The 15237-nt window shown below is 35.2% G+C and overlaps 1 protein-coding gene across 1 annotated transcript; it reads right to left on the minus strand.

Annotated features, from left to right (window-relative positions):
• Positions 1–6794: 6794 nt before the first annotated feature.
• LOC128031096 (apolipoprotein Eb) lies at positions 6795–9024 on the minus strand. The gene is made up of 5 exons (XM_052619331.1): positions 8954–9024; positions 8511–8575; positions 8158–8311; positions 7780–8067; positions 6795–7626 (listed from the first exon to the last, which is right to left on the minus strand). Exons 2-5 carry the CDS (start codon positions 8551–8553, stop codon positions 7266–7268), a joined length of 846 nt encoding a protein of 281 aa, XP_052475291.1. The 5' UTR covers positions 8554–8575; positions 8954–9024; the 3' UTR covers positions 6795–7265.
• Positions 9025–15237: the final 6213 nt, after the last annotated feature.

The following is a 15237-nucleotide window of genomic DNA, read 5'->3' on the forward strand; positions in this document are numbered from 1 at the left end:
AGGGTTGCACAAATCCCTCTGCTTAGACAGTGACATCATTATTTTGATTTAACTTTAGTACAAAGTGTGTGTGTGTGTGTGTGTGTGTAAAACTACGTTGACTTATGTTATTCATACAATACCTACTCACAAATAAACATAAAAAACAAAGCCGGCTGCAATGAATTTCTGTGCAAAACAGCTTTTACTACAAACACTTCCACACAAGAACATTGTTATCACACAAGAACATTTTGATAGAAAACTAATTTTTTTTTTAAGTAGATAAAATTAGAATAAATAAAATGGAAACGTCTACATACTACATACTATTACTACTGTAAACTTTGCAAATAGGATATCAGCCCCTTCAAGTCAATGAACAATAACAAAGTGGGCTGCAATGAATGTCTGTGGAAAACAGCTTTTAGTGAAACATTTCTATACAAGTACAGTATCACAAAAGAACATTTTTAATGATTTTAAAATAAGTTTTAAATGAACACAAAATGCAATGTAAATGCATGCACAACTAATAACTAATATCATCACGCTATAAAGGGTTGGCCTGCGCTGGGTGCGCCCCTCCCCCTATAACTGTTCTGTCTCCTGGCGGAGCTCATTTGTATGAACACGCATAGGAAAAAAGAACGATAGAAAGAACGGCTCCTCTCCAGTCGCGACTCGGCTCCCATCGTTCATGTTTATGAGCCGTTCAAAAGAATCGGTTCGTTCGCGAACGTCACAACTCTAGTGGATAGTACAACGTCCATTCATTATCAGGGAGGTTACGTGCTCCTCTCAACACACACTTTTCCAAAACTATTCTTAAAACAACTGTGGACTAAATCAATGAAGTAATTTCTCAGTCAAGTTAAAATGCAAGCAAAACTAAGCATCTAAAGACTATTTTGCACAAACCTGTTGAAGTGCCAATAAAATAAATAAACTAAATTGGATAGTATTGTGCTTCACAGGTAAAGTCATTCCTTTTTGAATGTTCAGGGTCTGAAAAAAAAGGATCTAAAATATTAGCACCCATTATAGCTGAGAGTAGTTTCTTACTATCTATTCCAAGTGGTAAATAATGATCACATTACACTATTTAAAATAAACATTGCTGAAACTGTAAGTAGTGATTGGAGGAACCTCTAACTGGTATTAGAGAACACACCATTTCACTCTGTCTAGGGATTGAAACCAGATGAAGAAAGGGAGGAAGTAAGTAAAATGCAAACATTTGGACAATTTGTGTGGATGTAACGCTATCCTGCTCAACATCCACTTGACTGTCTATAAAACTAAGGAGGATATTTTTTCCTAATGAAGGTAGTATGCGATCACTTTCCACACTATCTCGTGTCTTCTTGCATACCGAAATACTGAACATACCTGCAAATCTTAACCTTAGGTATTTATCCTGTATTTAAAACATAGTGTATTTTTGGTTTTCACTATACAATGAGCCAATTTGGAGGCGCATAACTTTTTATGTCTAATTTTTCTTATGTAATAATACACCGATTTACTCCACAGCTCTTTACCCTTTTAGCCACATCATAACATGAAATAGAGAGAGAGGATTTGAAGCAGAGTAAAATGTTTATATAAGTTCAGTTTCATAACCTTTGCCTCGTTCCAGTTTCTGTCTACAAACAAAGATGTTGGAGTTAAGTAACCGCTGATCGCTTGCATTTAAACCACCTTTGGATTCTAGGACAGCAAGATGATTAGATCTCTAAACATTCTATTGACCCAGTGTCATGCAAATGCCTTCTTAATAGCATTATAAATGAAAACATATTCAATGCTGTGTATTTATGATTGTATATGACGAAATATGCTCTGCTTAAAGATCAAAACAATCACCTCCAATGTGCTATAATGTAATTAAATGCATTTATTATTAATTTACTTCACTTTTATAATGCTTAGAGTCTGGAAAGGTGGTTAATTTTTAATTGCCAATATATTTTATTTTTTTATTATTGTTGTTATTATTATTAAAGTGACTGTAATGTGACTATATATATATATATATATATATATATATATATATATATATAGACACATTACAGTCACTATATATATTTATTATAATAGTATAATAACTTTTAAATTGGTTTTAATTTAAATGATTGAATAAGGTCACAGAGGCCAAGAGTTATAATCTTGTCACCTGTGATCTTAAATCTGTCAGCCAAAATTGACTGTGTGGCACACACACACACACACACACACACAATCTCAGGAGCTCTTGCCAGGGGCATAGGCTAATGACCTGTTTTATTTTATTTCTAGTTCAATAAGATCTCTCTGTGCTTTTATTGATTTCCTTTTGCTCTTCTTGTTTTTTTTTCTTGTTTTTTTTTAGCAAAATAGCCCATTTTCTTGTACTATATGGCACATCTATTTAAAGACTTGATCATGATAGGAAATGCTGACATTGAAAAGCTGACAACATGAAAAAGTGTTGAAAGTGTCTAACTCAAAAGAGGGGAAGTGAGGCTCTGTGCAAATGAGCACATATTGTTTATGCACGATCACGCTGAGAGTGATCTGCAGTTACCTCTGCTCACATCTGATCACTCAGTTTGTGGCGATGGGGGCTTGAACTGTTTCTTTTGTCAGTTAACTGCAGTCTTTGTTGCACCTTTCTTGTCTTGCTAACCACAGATTTCCTTCTTATGGATGCATAATTTGCCACCTCTTTCTCTTTCAAATTCATATGTTTAGTCAATGGCCCATAGTCTTTCACTGCTCCGGGCTTTTGTTCACGGTGTATGTGTGTTCACAGCTTTGTGTGTGCAGTTTGGATGTGGTTTTTTTTTTTTCTTTTTTTTTTTTTTATGCAGAGCACGGATTCTGAGTATGGGTCACCATACTTGGCTGTATGTCACGTCACTTTAATGTGAGAAGAGAAATGTTCATCAGTGTTGGTGGCATGCTGTGCCATCTCAGGTTCTTTGTTTGACTTTTAAAACTAAAGATGTGTGTCAGAGCTAGTAATTCTTAATATAAGAACATTTAATATTTGTAAAAAAAAAAAAATAATTAATCACAAACTGATATTTAATTGTACAAACTGAATTGTACATGAAAAAAAAAAGGTTAAAAATGTGTTATAGGTGTGTTTGAAATCTGGAAGAGATATTTTTATCTCATCAGCAGGAACAGAAAGGGGGCTTTCAGGTATGTTCTAAAGTGTTTGCAGATTGTTTTGTGTTATTTTCTGCCAGACACCTGCATGCTTGAAGGCTGAAGATTCAAATCAGGACACAGTCTGCTATTAAAACAGACTGTTCAGTGTGGTGGTATTTCAAGCTAACTAAGAGATCCATCAGTCTGTAGTGAAGAAAGGAGCTCTTTCTTCTTGGAACCGGGGGAGTAACCAGAATTACGATACATTTATTCAATAACACAAGGCTATGTAATCTTTCTTCTTTTCTTTTTTGTATTGTATCTCTTTATATATATATATATATATATATATATATATATATATATATATATATATATATATATATATATATATATATATATATATATATATATATATATATATATTTTTTTTTTTATTTTTATTTTTTTTTTTTTAAGTTGATTACAAAGACTGAAACTGTAAATATTTCCTATATTATAAAAAATAAAATAAAATAAAAACATAGAGGGTGGCATCTACTGGTGTAATTCCGACTGCTTGACAGGTCAAACTGTGGCAGCCGAGTTCTGAGAATGAGCTTTTCACTGTAAATTATAAGATGACATGTTCTTCTCCAGTATTTAGGTACAATATGTGATTAAATGTACCATTAAATTTTTCACTGTATATAATAGGGGAACTTAACATTAACTAATAATTTTTTTACCATATTTTTTCCTGTTTAAATTACAATATTTCTTTACAGTGTTCAGTAGTACAAGTCATTGTTTACTGTTTTAGGACATTTTTGTGTTGTGTGTTGCTTATGTGAGCGTGAATACAAGATAGCAGAGATTAAAAAGGAAAAGAACAAAGAAAGTGAACATAACCAGCGGCACATCATGTTCCTTATGCAGCAGTTCCGCAAGCAAGCAAGTGGAATTTGGAAACTGATCTCAACATGTCTTCCTTGAGATTCAAAGCAGCAGAAGAGAGAGAGAGAAAGAGGGAATGGTGCTTTGAGAACCGGTCCTTTGATCCTGAGACAATCACAGAAAAATGGATCTCATTGTGAACAGTTCTGTGCGAAAGCAAGAGCCTGAGGGAGAGAATTTATCAAATAATGTTTGAGATTTATTAGAGGGTGACAGAAAATGTTTTTAGATGTTATTATTTTATTTTATCAAAAATGATGACGTGCAGTGAATGTCAAACTTAAATGACGTAGTAGTTTCACATGGAAACGGTTTTATACAATCGCAAGCTTTTGTTTTGCATTTATTTTAATTAAAGTTTTAGTCTTTGATTCATTCAACTTGACTAAAGACTTGTACGCAACACTGATTATGTTTGCAGAATTCTATAGTCTGAATATTCTCTTTGGATGAAGTTTATGTATGTTAATTCCAGAGATTTTTGCCCTTGTAAATACAGTTGTGTTTACTGTATTTTACCTATGCCAACACACACATTGAGTGTTCATGTTTTATGAAGATATCGATATATAGGGGTTTTATCCATACACATAATTATTTGATACTATGCAAACTCTATATTCCATCCGCTTCCCCTAAATATAACCCTCACAGAAAACTTTCTGCAAATTAAAATAAAAATAAAAATCGTGAAGTCTCATAAGCTGTTTTCAACATGAGGTTCAAAAATCTAAGTCAGACGTTTCATATTTTACTATCCATTTTAAAAGAAAAATCAGTTAAACACTAGGGGGTCACAAAGTGTGGTTTTATTTGCACCTGACTGATTAGAATTCTGCCAGAGAAGACTGATTTATGTGTATATATTTATATATCAAGGATAATCAGACCTTTCCTTGAACTCCAGAACTGAGAATTGGTTTAAGTCTCAGGTTCCTGGAGAAGGAAAGGTGTGACCAGTAGATGGGTCTTGCCCAAACAAGCCTATGGAAAATGCTGAAGAAGGAAGAGATGTTCGTGACCGTGAGCTGAAGTTAGAGATAGGGGGAATAAGGGGGTGTATAGAAGTGAAGGTTTAATGCGAAATTAGATCAGTCTTGTCTAAACATACAAAATCTGGAAATACGCTGTCAAATGCTAACTGCTTTTTAAAAGGGCATGTGTTTCTCCAGACTCTTATTACAGGCCTATATTAATTTGAGCTGTATAAAGTGACCATGCATGTTTCAGCCTGACTGAACTCTTAGACTGTCATTAAGAGAAAGATTTAGTTACACTGAGAAAATGGTACAATCAGGGTGCAAATTACATAGGCAGATTCATTTGAGTAATAAAGTTTGCCCTCTTTAACTGAATGAACCATTTGTTAAAACAGCCACAATATTAACAGTCATACTGAAATAGGAGTGCACGCTTTATCAGTCCAGCAGATGCGCGTTTAAGTGATTATAAATAAAAATTACAAACAAATGAAAATGACATACAGCCAAGTATGGTGACCCATACTCAGAATTCATGCTCTGCATTTAACCCATCCAAAGTGCACACACACAGCAGTGAACACACACATACACACTGTGAACACACACCTGCAGCAGCGGGCAGCCATTTATGCTGCGGCGACCGGGGAGCAGTTTGGGGCTCGATGCCTTCAGTGTATTGCTGGCCCAAGACTCAAACTCACAACCCTAGGGTTAGGAGTCAAACTCTCTAACCCCTAGGCCACGACTTCACCATGACTTATGTATTACTAAGGGGGAAGTCATGGCCTAATGGTTAGAGAGTTTGACTCTTTCTAATCTACTTTTTCTTTTTCTTTTTTGCAATGTCTGTTCAGTGCTTTTCTAATTTAACACAATTATGTCTTTAAATGATCTTTAATAATGACAAATTAATCTGGAATAATAAATCGAATTAATTTGAGATTATTTGATTAATGAATCCTCTCATTATTAATAATAATTAAAAAAAATTTAAACATAAAAAATACACAATTAAATCATGCTAATTTACTCACCAGATGTGTGCAGTGCTTTTTTACAGAGAACTGTTTCCTAAACCTGGGAGGGCTGTGCACGAAGGTTGTTTCTATGAAGTGGAGCAATTAGAACTTTGCAAGGACAGTCTTTACAGCTTGTAAACATTTTCATACTTAAAGAATTTGCCACTGATGATTCAAATGGGAGTTTTGTGCAGGGTAGAGCTTTTTGTATGAGCTTTGTAAAAATCTATGTGTTTCAGAAAGGCAGGGTATAGGAGAGCAACAATAATATACAGTATGTACGAAATACGATTTTTTTTTATTTGATTTAATTTATTTTACCTTAAACCGCACACACATTACATTACACCAAATACACAAAATGATGTACTTCTTAGCAACATCACATGACCCATTTAAAATTTAGATTTTAAGTTTACTATTTAATTTCTAAGTGTCTATTTAAAAAGTATATTTCAATGTTATTTATGTGATGTCAAAGCTTAATTTTCATCAGTCATTATACTCCAGTCTTTAATATTTCATGCTCAAGAAACATTCCTTATCATTATTGTTTATAATTTATTTATTTATCTATCTATTTTCCCCAAAAAACCATGTCAAGAATCACATGACCCCTAGCATATGTTGGAGATGTATGTATTTGTGTGGGATTGTTAACATGCCTGTGGTGGGAACAGAAATGTTTTCATAAGTACTTTATAATATTCTTGACAAGAATCAAGTGACAAATAAGTAGTGTATAAAGACACAAATTTATTGAAAACAAATTCAAATCCAAGAGTGCACAAACACAAGTAAACAAGCATGTATATGTGGATTTATGGCTAACTAAGCTCATCTTTACATATATTCTGATTAAGTTCAGCAGCTGAAGGCACTTTTTTAACGTTTATTTTGAATGTCGCAATGTTGGCCCAACTAACTACAAAACACTTTTAGATAACTGCCAAAACAGGCAAGTTGATCTTGAAAAATGCTTACTGTATGCTAACGAAAGACACTAAAATGATATCAACAGACAGTGGGTTAATAACATGGTGAGTACATGGTATTCTCTTGTCCAATGATGGACAGTGCTAGTCCAGTTGAGTCCAGTTCTTAACCACTTATCAACCTCTCACAGAATGAAAAACACACATTTCAGTAACACAAAACCTCCCTTCTTGTTTGCGTTTGGTGTTAACTCTAGATAAGTGTGGAGCTCTTAAGCCTGAGCGGGAAGAGCTGCTGAGGCCTCCTTGATCTTGTCCATGACGATCTGCAGCTGCTCACGGATCTTCTCAGAGTAAGGGGTGAGGAGGCTGGTCAGCTCATCCACACGACCCTCTAGGGATGTGCGCAGGTCCTCGGCGGTCTTCTCCAGCTTCTCCTTCAAAGCTCCAGCCTGGACTTCCAACTGTTCGCTCATCTCCTGCGCCTGGGACTTCATCAGTTCGCTAATGGCCCCCAATTTCTCGCCGGTACCACTCTGGGCCTGGTTGACGTAGGGCTCGAAATGGTCCTTCGCGGCTTCAGCATTTTGGGAAGCGCGAGACTGCAGCTCTCCCATGTAGGTTTCCACAGTACTGGAAGAAATGAAAGAGAAAACTATTAATATATATATATATATATATCCTAATGATATATAACAACAATATACCTATTTTTTTATTAGTTAAAAGCTTTATTACATTTTTTTAGCTTGCATTTAAGCCATCTGAGAAGGCACCCAGACTCACTTGCGGATCTCCTCGGTGTCCTTGTTCAGGCGTTTCTTCAGTTTGCGGGTGTAGGTGCTGACACGGTTCTTCACGTCTTCACCGTTCTGCTCCATCATGGTCTTCAGCTCTTGAAGGTACTGGGTGGTGCGTTCCTTAGCGTCAGTCATGTCAGTTTGCAGTTTGCTAGCCAAGAGCTGGAGATCTATGTTCAGCTGACCGGCAGCATCAGAAGTATATGGAGTCAGCTGGGTTTGAAGGTTGTCACTGTATGTGCTCAGCTCAGTCATGGTCTCACTAATCAGGGTGCTGCAAAAAAATAAAAAGGTTGGTCATGAACGGTTTCACATGCATGTTTGTTATTTAATGATGTGAGAAGATGGGTATGATGGAAATTACTCAAGCTCTCTGTTGAGCTGGGAGCCCTTGATGTTCTGCAGTACACCATCAGCATGTGTGTTGAGTTCGGACACGGACTGCCAGAAGCGGTCCACCATCTCCTCCCATCTGGGCTGAGGGGCATCAGCCTGGAACAAGCTACGAGCCTGGCAGCCTACAAGGGGTGTGAAAAGATTGTGAACTTTATGCCATTTTAGGTTATTCACAAATGAGCGAGCTGGATATTTTCCAGTGACCTGTATTAAGTATATAAACTTAATAGTTGATAAAGATGTACTATATATCATTGTTCACTGCTTTTCCAAACAGACAGAAAAACTAAGCCGTGAGTGGATGGAGTTTTTTTTTCATACCAGTAAAAACAGCCAGAGCAAAGATCACCACAAGAGACTTCATTTTGATGGGCAGACAAGAACACCTGAGGAAAGATCATGACAGGAAAAAAAATCAATGTCTAAAAGCACTGGCAAGAAAATGTCAGATCCTTTTTTTTTTTACTTTGGAGAAAGGCAACTTAAACGTATTCATTTACAGGTTTCGAAATATTTCAATTCAAGCAGTATTATATAAAAGACCCAACTGACAATACACAAATAAACAACATCTGAAGATAGGAGTACCGTGTGTAGCCTATGCAATATTTTTTATTTCCATGAATACGCGTTTAAATACTCAGTGACCGTTAACTGGAAGTTTAGTAATAGTTTTGCAGGAAAAAAAAAACAGTTTTTCCATTAAATACAGTTCAGTAATAAGTTGGCTGCTATCTTGTGAGAGAAGAGCGAGTGCTACTTACTGAGACGCGTGAGTTTCTCCGTGTAGAGGCAGTGTAGATGCCAGGGCTTTTATACAGTCCCGGGACGCACTCGCTGCCACGTGATTTATCCTTTGTCGGGGGCTCGCGCATCATCCCACGCGTCACTGACCGCGGCAAGTGTGCGAAGTCCGCATCTCTGCGCATCAGTTGGAGATAAATTGCACAATTTTATATGATTCATAATAGAACGTATTAAGGGCACCTCGCCTTTTATCCTGTGCTCAGGAATTAGTGATGTGTGTTCTGGTTATGAGATAACGGATACTTTGCACCCCTTATAATATAGCCTATTTAATTATAGACCACTGGCTCTGTTTAATTCCAAAAATAATTTAGACCATACCTGGAATGCAACAAATTTATGCTTAACTTTAATGACAAGTTTTCTGTTTAATTTAAATCGCGTATAAAACAATGTATCGTTTACAAACAGTTTACTTAATTAGCCTTTTTAGTCCCAGCAATGGTTTCGGGGAAGACAAAAGAAGCTGTTCTTCTCAGACGGACAATATAAAGTCAAACTAATGTAAATGTTCCGAAAGATAAACCCCTCGTGATTCAAGAGACAATTGAGCCTGAAGGTGAGACGAGCATTAAAGCAGGTGCCAACATAACAGTTTATAGTCTACGTTTTACTGCTATGGCCTGGATTAACATGATGACCCTATTAGAATTTATATAGACACCTATTGGCCATACTATTGCTAATTTAGTATTTATTTACATCAGCAATGGCAATAATGGTGGTAGGAACAACAATAGTATATGCGTTTTATTATAGCATATAAAAATGTTGTTCCCCTATAACATTTAGTGTTTTCCTTGTCATTTTGTTTAGTAAGCTTAGATATGATGTAATAATGTCATGAATTTTAAACAACTGCTGAGTGCATCCTGTTTGATCACAATGTCCTTCCTCGTCTATATGGGTTAGAGGTTGTCTAAAAAGATAAGACATTCTTTTGTATTCTCTTTAAAGAGTGAACATAATGAATACAGCCTTATAATTTCCTTCAGCAGTTCTATTCTGAACTCACAACACAACCCAACAAGATCGTGTGCTTTCTAAACTTTTTATTTTACTGGTCGAAAAGCCTTGGGTAAGTATATATATATATTTTTTCATTCATTTCAACATAAGAAAAGCCTTATCACCCACAATTTGATTCCACCTCTTCAGTGATCTTTAGCCTCATGTCCCAACTTGTCCCTTTCTTCTGGCTCAGCTCTGTCTGATTCACCCCTGCAGCTGGTGAAAACAAACATGGCTTTAATATGCACAGGGCCCAGTATGATCACTGCGCATTCAGGCATCCACTGTAGGTTATTATTCATATATTCTTCTGTACCTTTTCCAATTGAAAGTTGATCATTCCACAAATCGTTTTTTTTTTAACTACTTTTTTCATAATCAGAAGTTATTATTATTATTATTTTTATTACTATTTTACTTTGTAGCGGGTATAACAATTGACTTTTTACTTTGATACTAATTCCGTTTGTGAGGAAGCAGATGTTAATAGTAACATTTATACATGGTGAACCCTACTCAATAGCGTCTAAATTATACATTTGATAATTGGAAATTACACATTTGAATTAAACATGAAATTTTGAATCAGAAAAATGTAAATAGTAATTTATTATTATTATTATTATTACAGTGAACATATTGTGTCACTTTTTTGGTATTTCGCCACTTGTTAGGTTTCTGTCTCCTGATGAATTTAGGTTGTTGAACTAAACTTTTGAGTCACTTCAAAATAATCTGGCAAATCAATTATTGTACATACCGTATAAACTGAGCAATGATGTTTATCCTGTGTTGCAATGAATTGCACTAAATTTACTGCTGGCACAGAGTCACATCTGGCTATGATCAAAATGCTGATGCATTATATCAAGGTATAAACTTTCCATTACCAGTGGTTGTGTCTTGAAATGGAAAATATAGGACAATTTGAATACTGCACACTGTAATGACTGACAGTTCTACAAGAAAGATACATTTTAACTGAATATTTGTATATAAAAGTAGAAAGAAATGAAAAACAGTTATGGACTGTTATTTTTTCAGCCCTTCCCATGCTCCTAATGGATTATTTAGATAAGCATGGCAAACAGAGCTTTCTCTGTAATTAATTTTTTTTTTTTTGGATAACAACTGCCTTCATAAAAGAAAGATCAGTGCCAAGTGTCAGACAAAACATTTTTCATGAGTCCACAATTAGGAGATGGTGGACATTATTATTAACTGAATTTCCTCCATGAAGTATTAGACATGTGGTTTCACCAAAGTGAGTCTTTAATTATTTTGTGGCATCTAATAATAATGAAATTGGAGAAAATATAGTTGAAAACCACTCTCAAAAACATCAAAAATCAGTTCAGCGTGATGATTTAATTATGAACTCATCAAAGGGCTCGGTTGTTTATGTCCCATGTGGTTTTCGGATAAATGTGTGAAAGGTGAACAGTAAGTAATGAACGCATGTAACCTCGGCCAACTCACCATGTCATCAAGAGGTTCTGTGCTCCCCCATGAGATACCATCTATTATTCAGAGCAGCTACATCACAGTCACAATACAAGCTGATATTCATGGACTGGATTTATCTAACACAAACACAGTGCAAGTGCGTTACAGCAAGGGCTGATGAACTCTAGTGACTCTTTATTTATTTTCTTCCTCTTTTCTTTTCTTTTTTTTTCCCGTGGTCAGTTATTCAGTCCTCAGATGTGTCATTTTGGGAAGACTGTCTGCATCAGTCATTGTTTTCAACAGTCAGGCATTCCAGGGCAAAGGGCTCTCAGCTGCTTTGTGCCAGAGAAATCAATCATCTGCATCTTAATCAGTTTCTTGACCCCTCATCTCTGTGCAGTAAGTTATTTTGTGATGCTGAAGTACAAATGATCAGGTCCACTTGCAGAAAGCTCAGCAGTGGATCACCCAACATTCATAAACGTATACAAATCCTAAACTCATAGCATGCTTTTTAAATGAAATACATTTAGCCAATCTGATGATGCTTTTAGTTAACAGTAAAAATGCAGTATTCTTATATTCTCACATATTTTACCATATTCAAATAGATTTCCTCAATATCATTGCAGATAAGTGCTAAATACATAGTAATCAGAGTCTGTAGAATCAGCAAATGACCCACAAAAACCAAATAAATAAGAGAACAAGTAAATACCAAGGCTGCAAAAATATATTCTGACAAAATTTTGCTAACATTTCTAGTAAGTTATGAAAGTGTTCATTCTAAATGTTCTCAAAACATTTTTAAAATGTAAAAAAAATAAAAATAAAATTGTGATTATTAAATTGGTTATTTTGAACACTGGATAAAGCATGAAGGAAACTTAAATGTGAATGTGAAGAAATGCATTTTATCAGTTCATGCATTCCTGGGAACCCATAATCTTGTCACTAGTGCCATGCTCTTCAATTGAAAAACAAACAAACAAACAAACAAAAAAAGCAACTGAAATCAACCTAAGCTGCTCATTTGAGTTAGTTTTTTTGGTTTTAGTGGGGAGCCTGTCAGATGTTCCCTACCGGGAGACCAGCTAGAGCAACTATAAACTAGTGTAGGCTGGTTGCAGCTGTTTTCCAGGAGTGTGTGTCTTAGTGAACTCTTGGAAACGGCAGGATTAGCGTCTTTGTGTGAGGTGGAAGATGAAGGATGTTTTGTTTTTTTTTGGTCTGAAGGGAGTGTGTGGGAGACACTTGAAATGGGAAAACAGATACTTTTACAAACATGCAAGAACAACTGACGTGTTTCTGCTGGCATTAATGTGGGATTTTGATATGCTGATCATACTGCGGGTGTTTATGAATGCTCTGGAAGCATGCATGTGTCTCCATGCAACCATTAAAAAGGAACGGGTAGTCAATCAACAACAAAAGCATTACTTTTTGTAAAACTTAATTAGTAAAACTTACTAATTTTCTTGTAGTGATTCAAAATGATAGTCGGCTTCCACTAGGTGGCATGTGTGGTGCTTAAAACTAGTGAAGGAGCTGTAATGGATTTGCAGAGTATAGTGAAAAACAAAGGTTCATAGCACATGGTAATGCCCTTTTCCACATAATAACTCAATTATTGGATAAATTAGGTGTCTAATTAATTTTCCAGCTCATATTTAAATAGTCCATTATTCCAATGGTTAGTTTTAGAGGGCCTTTATCAAAAGAAGAAGAAAGAAACCTTTGAAAATGCCTAGAATTCAAATAAAACATTTATTGTGGAGTAATGTTCCACTTGCTAGTTTTGAAAGATTGTATCTGACTGTACCATGCATAAACAATTATCTTATGCTATCGAATTATCCAGTCATGTTACTGTTAAGACAGAGTCTGTGGAATCAGCAAATGGTTTTAATGCATACCTGCCAGCCAAGCATTCAGATAGACCATGGAATATTTTATTTAAATATATTTTACTCAAATAAATTAATCGGCTGATGAGTCTTTAAATACATAACAAGTTTGAAGTGCATAATAAAGAAGAATTCCAAAATGCAGTCTTTATTCCACAGGTGGGAAACACAGGTGAAAGGCAAACACATCCACTAACATTGATGTGACACCTAGACAAGATTGGACAAAGAACTAAGAGACTGAACAAATAAGGAAGATAGATGAGATAAGTGACAGATAAACAGATAAGTTTTTCACTTATCTGTTTATCACTTATGCCATCTAGCTTCCTCATTTGTTCAGTCTCTTAGTTCTCACTAACTAAACACGACTAACTAAACAGACTGGGGAGAACTAGGTTACAGGGACTGAACCAAGAACACAATGAAACCCAGGAGACAGACCATACATGTGATAAAATCTTTATTAATAACACTCAAATCGAATTGGTTCAGCATACCAAGTTTTTGGGAGTCATTATAGATAGTGGTCTTAAATGGTCTAACCATATTAACTTCGTATCTAAGAGGTCAGCTAAAATGTTGGGTATATTGAGGAGGGTTTGTCCTTTAGTTCATTCCTCAGCTTTTTTAACTTTATATTATAGCTTTTTGTTTCCATTCATTAATTATTGCAATATTGTCTGGGCAGCTACCTATCCTACTTATCTGAAGAAATTAATAGTCATACAGAAGAAATATCTTAGACTTATTTCTCATTCAAATAGATATGCTCCCTCGGCACCCCTTTACAATAAATTTAAAATTCTCCCTATTGATAAGGTAAATATTTATCAAACATGTCTATTTATGCATAAGTCTATATATAGGAAACAAGATCTACCAGACTCCTTTCAGAGTTTGTTTATCCCTATTTCACATGTACACTCATTTCAAACTAGACAATACTTTTGTCTTACCTTACACACGAACTACAAGACATCAATTTAATATTTCTTTTAGAGGTCCTAAGCTCTGGAGTGAGTTAAGCCCATCGTTGCGATCAATGTCCTCTTATTCGGTTTTCAAAAAGCATCTGAAGAGACTTCTATTGCTAGCCTGATGCTTTTATGTAGTCCTTTCTAGGTAGTGCTTGCTTTTTTTTTTTGTTTTTCTATTGTATTTTTATCTAGACTTGCTAGATAAAATCTTTTATGTTATTGAACTATTGTTTTGTATTGTTGTTTTGTTGTTGTTGTTTTTTGCTTATGCTCTTGCTTTGTTTCGTTTGTTGTTTGTTTTGTTTTGTTTGAGTGTTTAGTCTGCATGTCTCATGAGTTAATATGAACAGGAGTGGAACTCTGTACAAGCCTAGAGTGGCTTCGTTCCCTCCTTGCATAGTTTTGTACTTGTACTAAACATGTGCTAAACAAATAAACTAAACTAAACTAATACAGATGTTGCAGCTTAGCCATGCGTGTATTAGCATAGGTTGCTAATCTTATTTTTTTATCAATAACCTAGAGATCACATGTGTTTAAGTTTAAATTCACAGTCATCTAAACTTTAGACAGTAGAAGAAAAATACTGTACATCCAAAAAGTAACTTCCATACCTCGAAATGTGTATTTTGTTAAAAACTTCTGCTGAGGTTCTGCTTTGCTCTTTTTCACAGGCAGCCTGAGAATCCTACTGAGCATGTGCTTAAGCATCATCACTCCCCTGTACAAGTGTCCCCAGTCTCCCCTTATTGTTAAGTAATGAAATATTTATATATTTTATGCCATGAAGAGTTTTTTTTTTTTTTTTTTTTTTTTTACATTTATGCCAAATTTAGCATCTCTGTCAACAGGGAGGGTGTCAGCATTGATTTGATGTCTTTAACATTCCTTAGA

The sequence above is a fragment of the Carassius gibelio genome, chromosome A16 (genome assembly GCF_023724105.1).
Source record: "Carassius gibelio isolate Cgi1373 ecotype wild population from Czech Republic chromosome A16, carGib1.2-hapl.c, whole genome shotgun sequence".
Taxonomy (NCBI): Eukaryota; Metazoa; Chordata; class Actinopteri; order Cypriniformes; family Cyprinidae; genus Carassius; species Carassius gibelio.

Bases quoted from the DNA above. Each gene is read 5' to 3' on its own strand.
- LOC128031096 (XM_052619331.1), bottom strand. From the start codon at position 8,553: ATGAAGTCTCTTGTGGTGATCTTTGCTCTGGCTGTTTTTACTG. The intron at 8,312-8,510 runs GTATGAAAAAAA...CACCCCTTGTAG, and splicing joins TGCTCTGGCTGTTTTTACTG to GCTGCCAGGCTCGTAGCTTG. The intron at 7,627-7,779 runs GTGAGTCTGGGT...CATTTCTTCCAG, and splicing joins GACACCGAGGAGATCCGCAA to TACTGTGGAAACCTACATGG.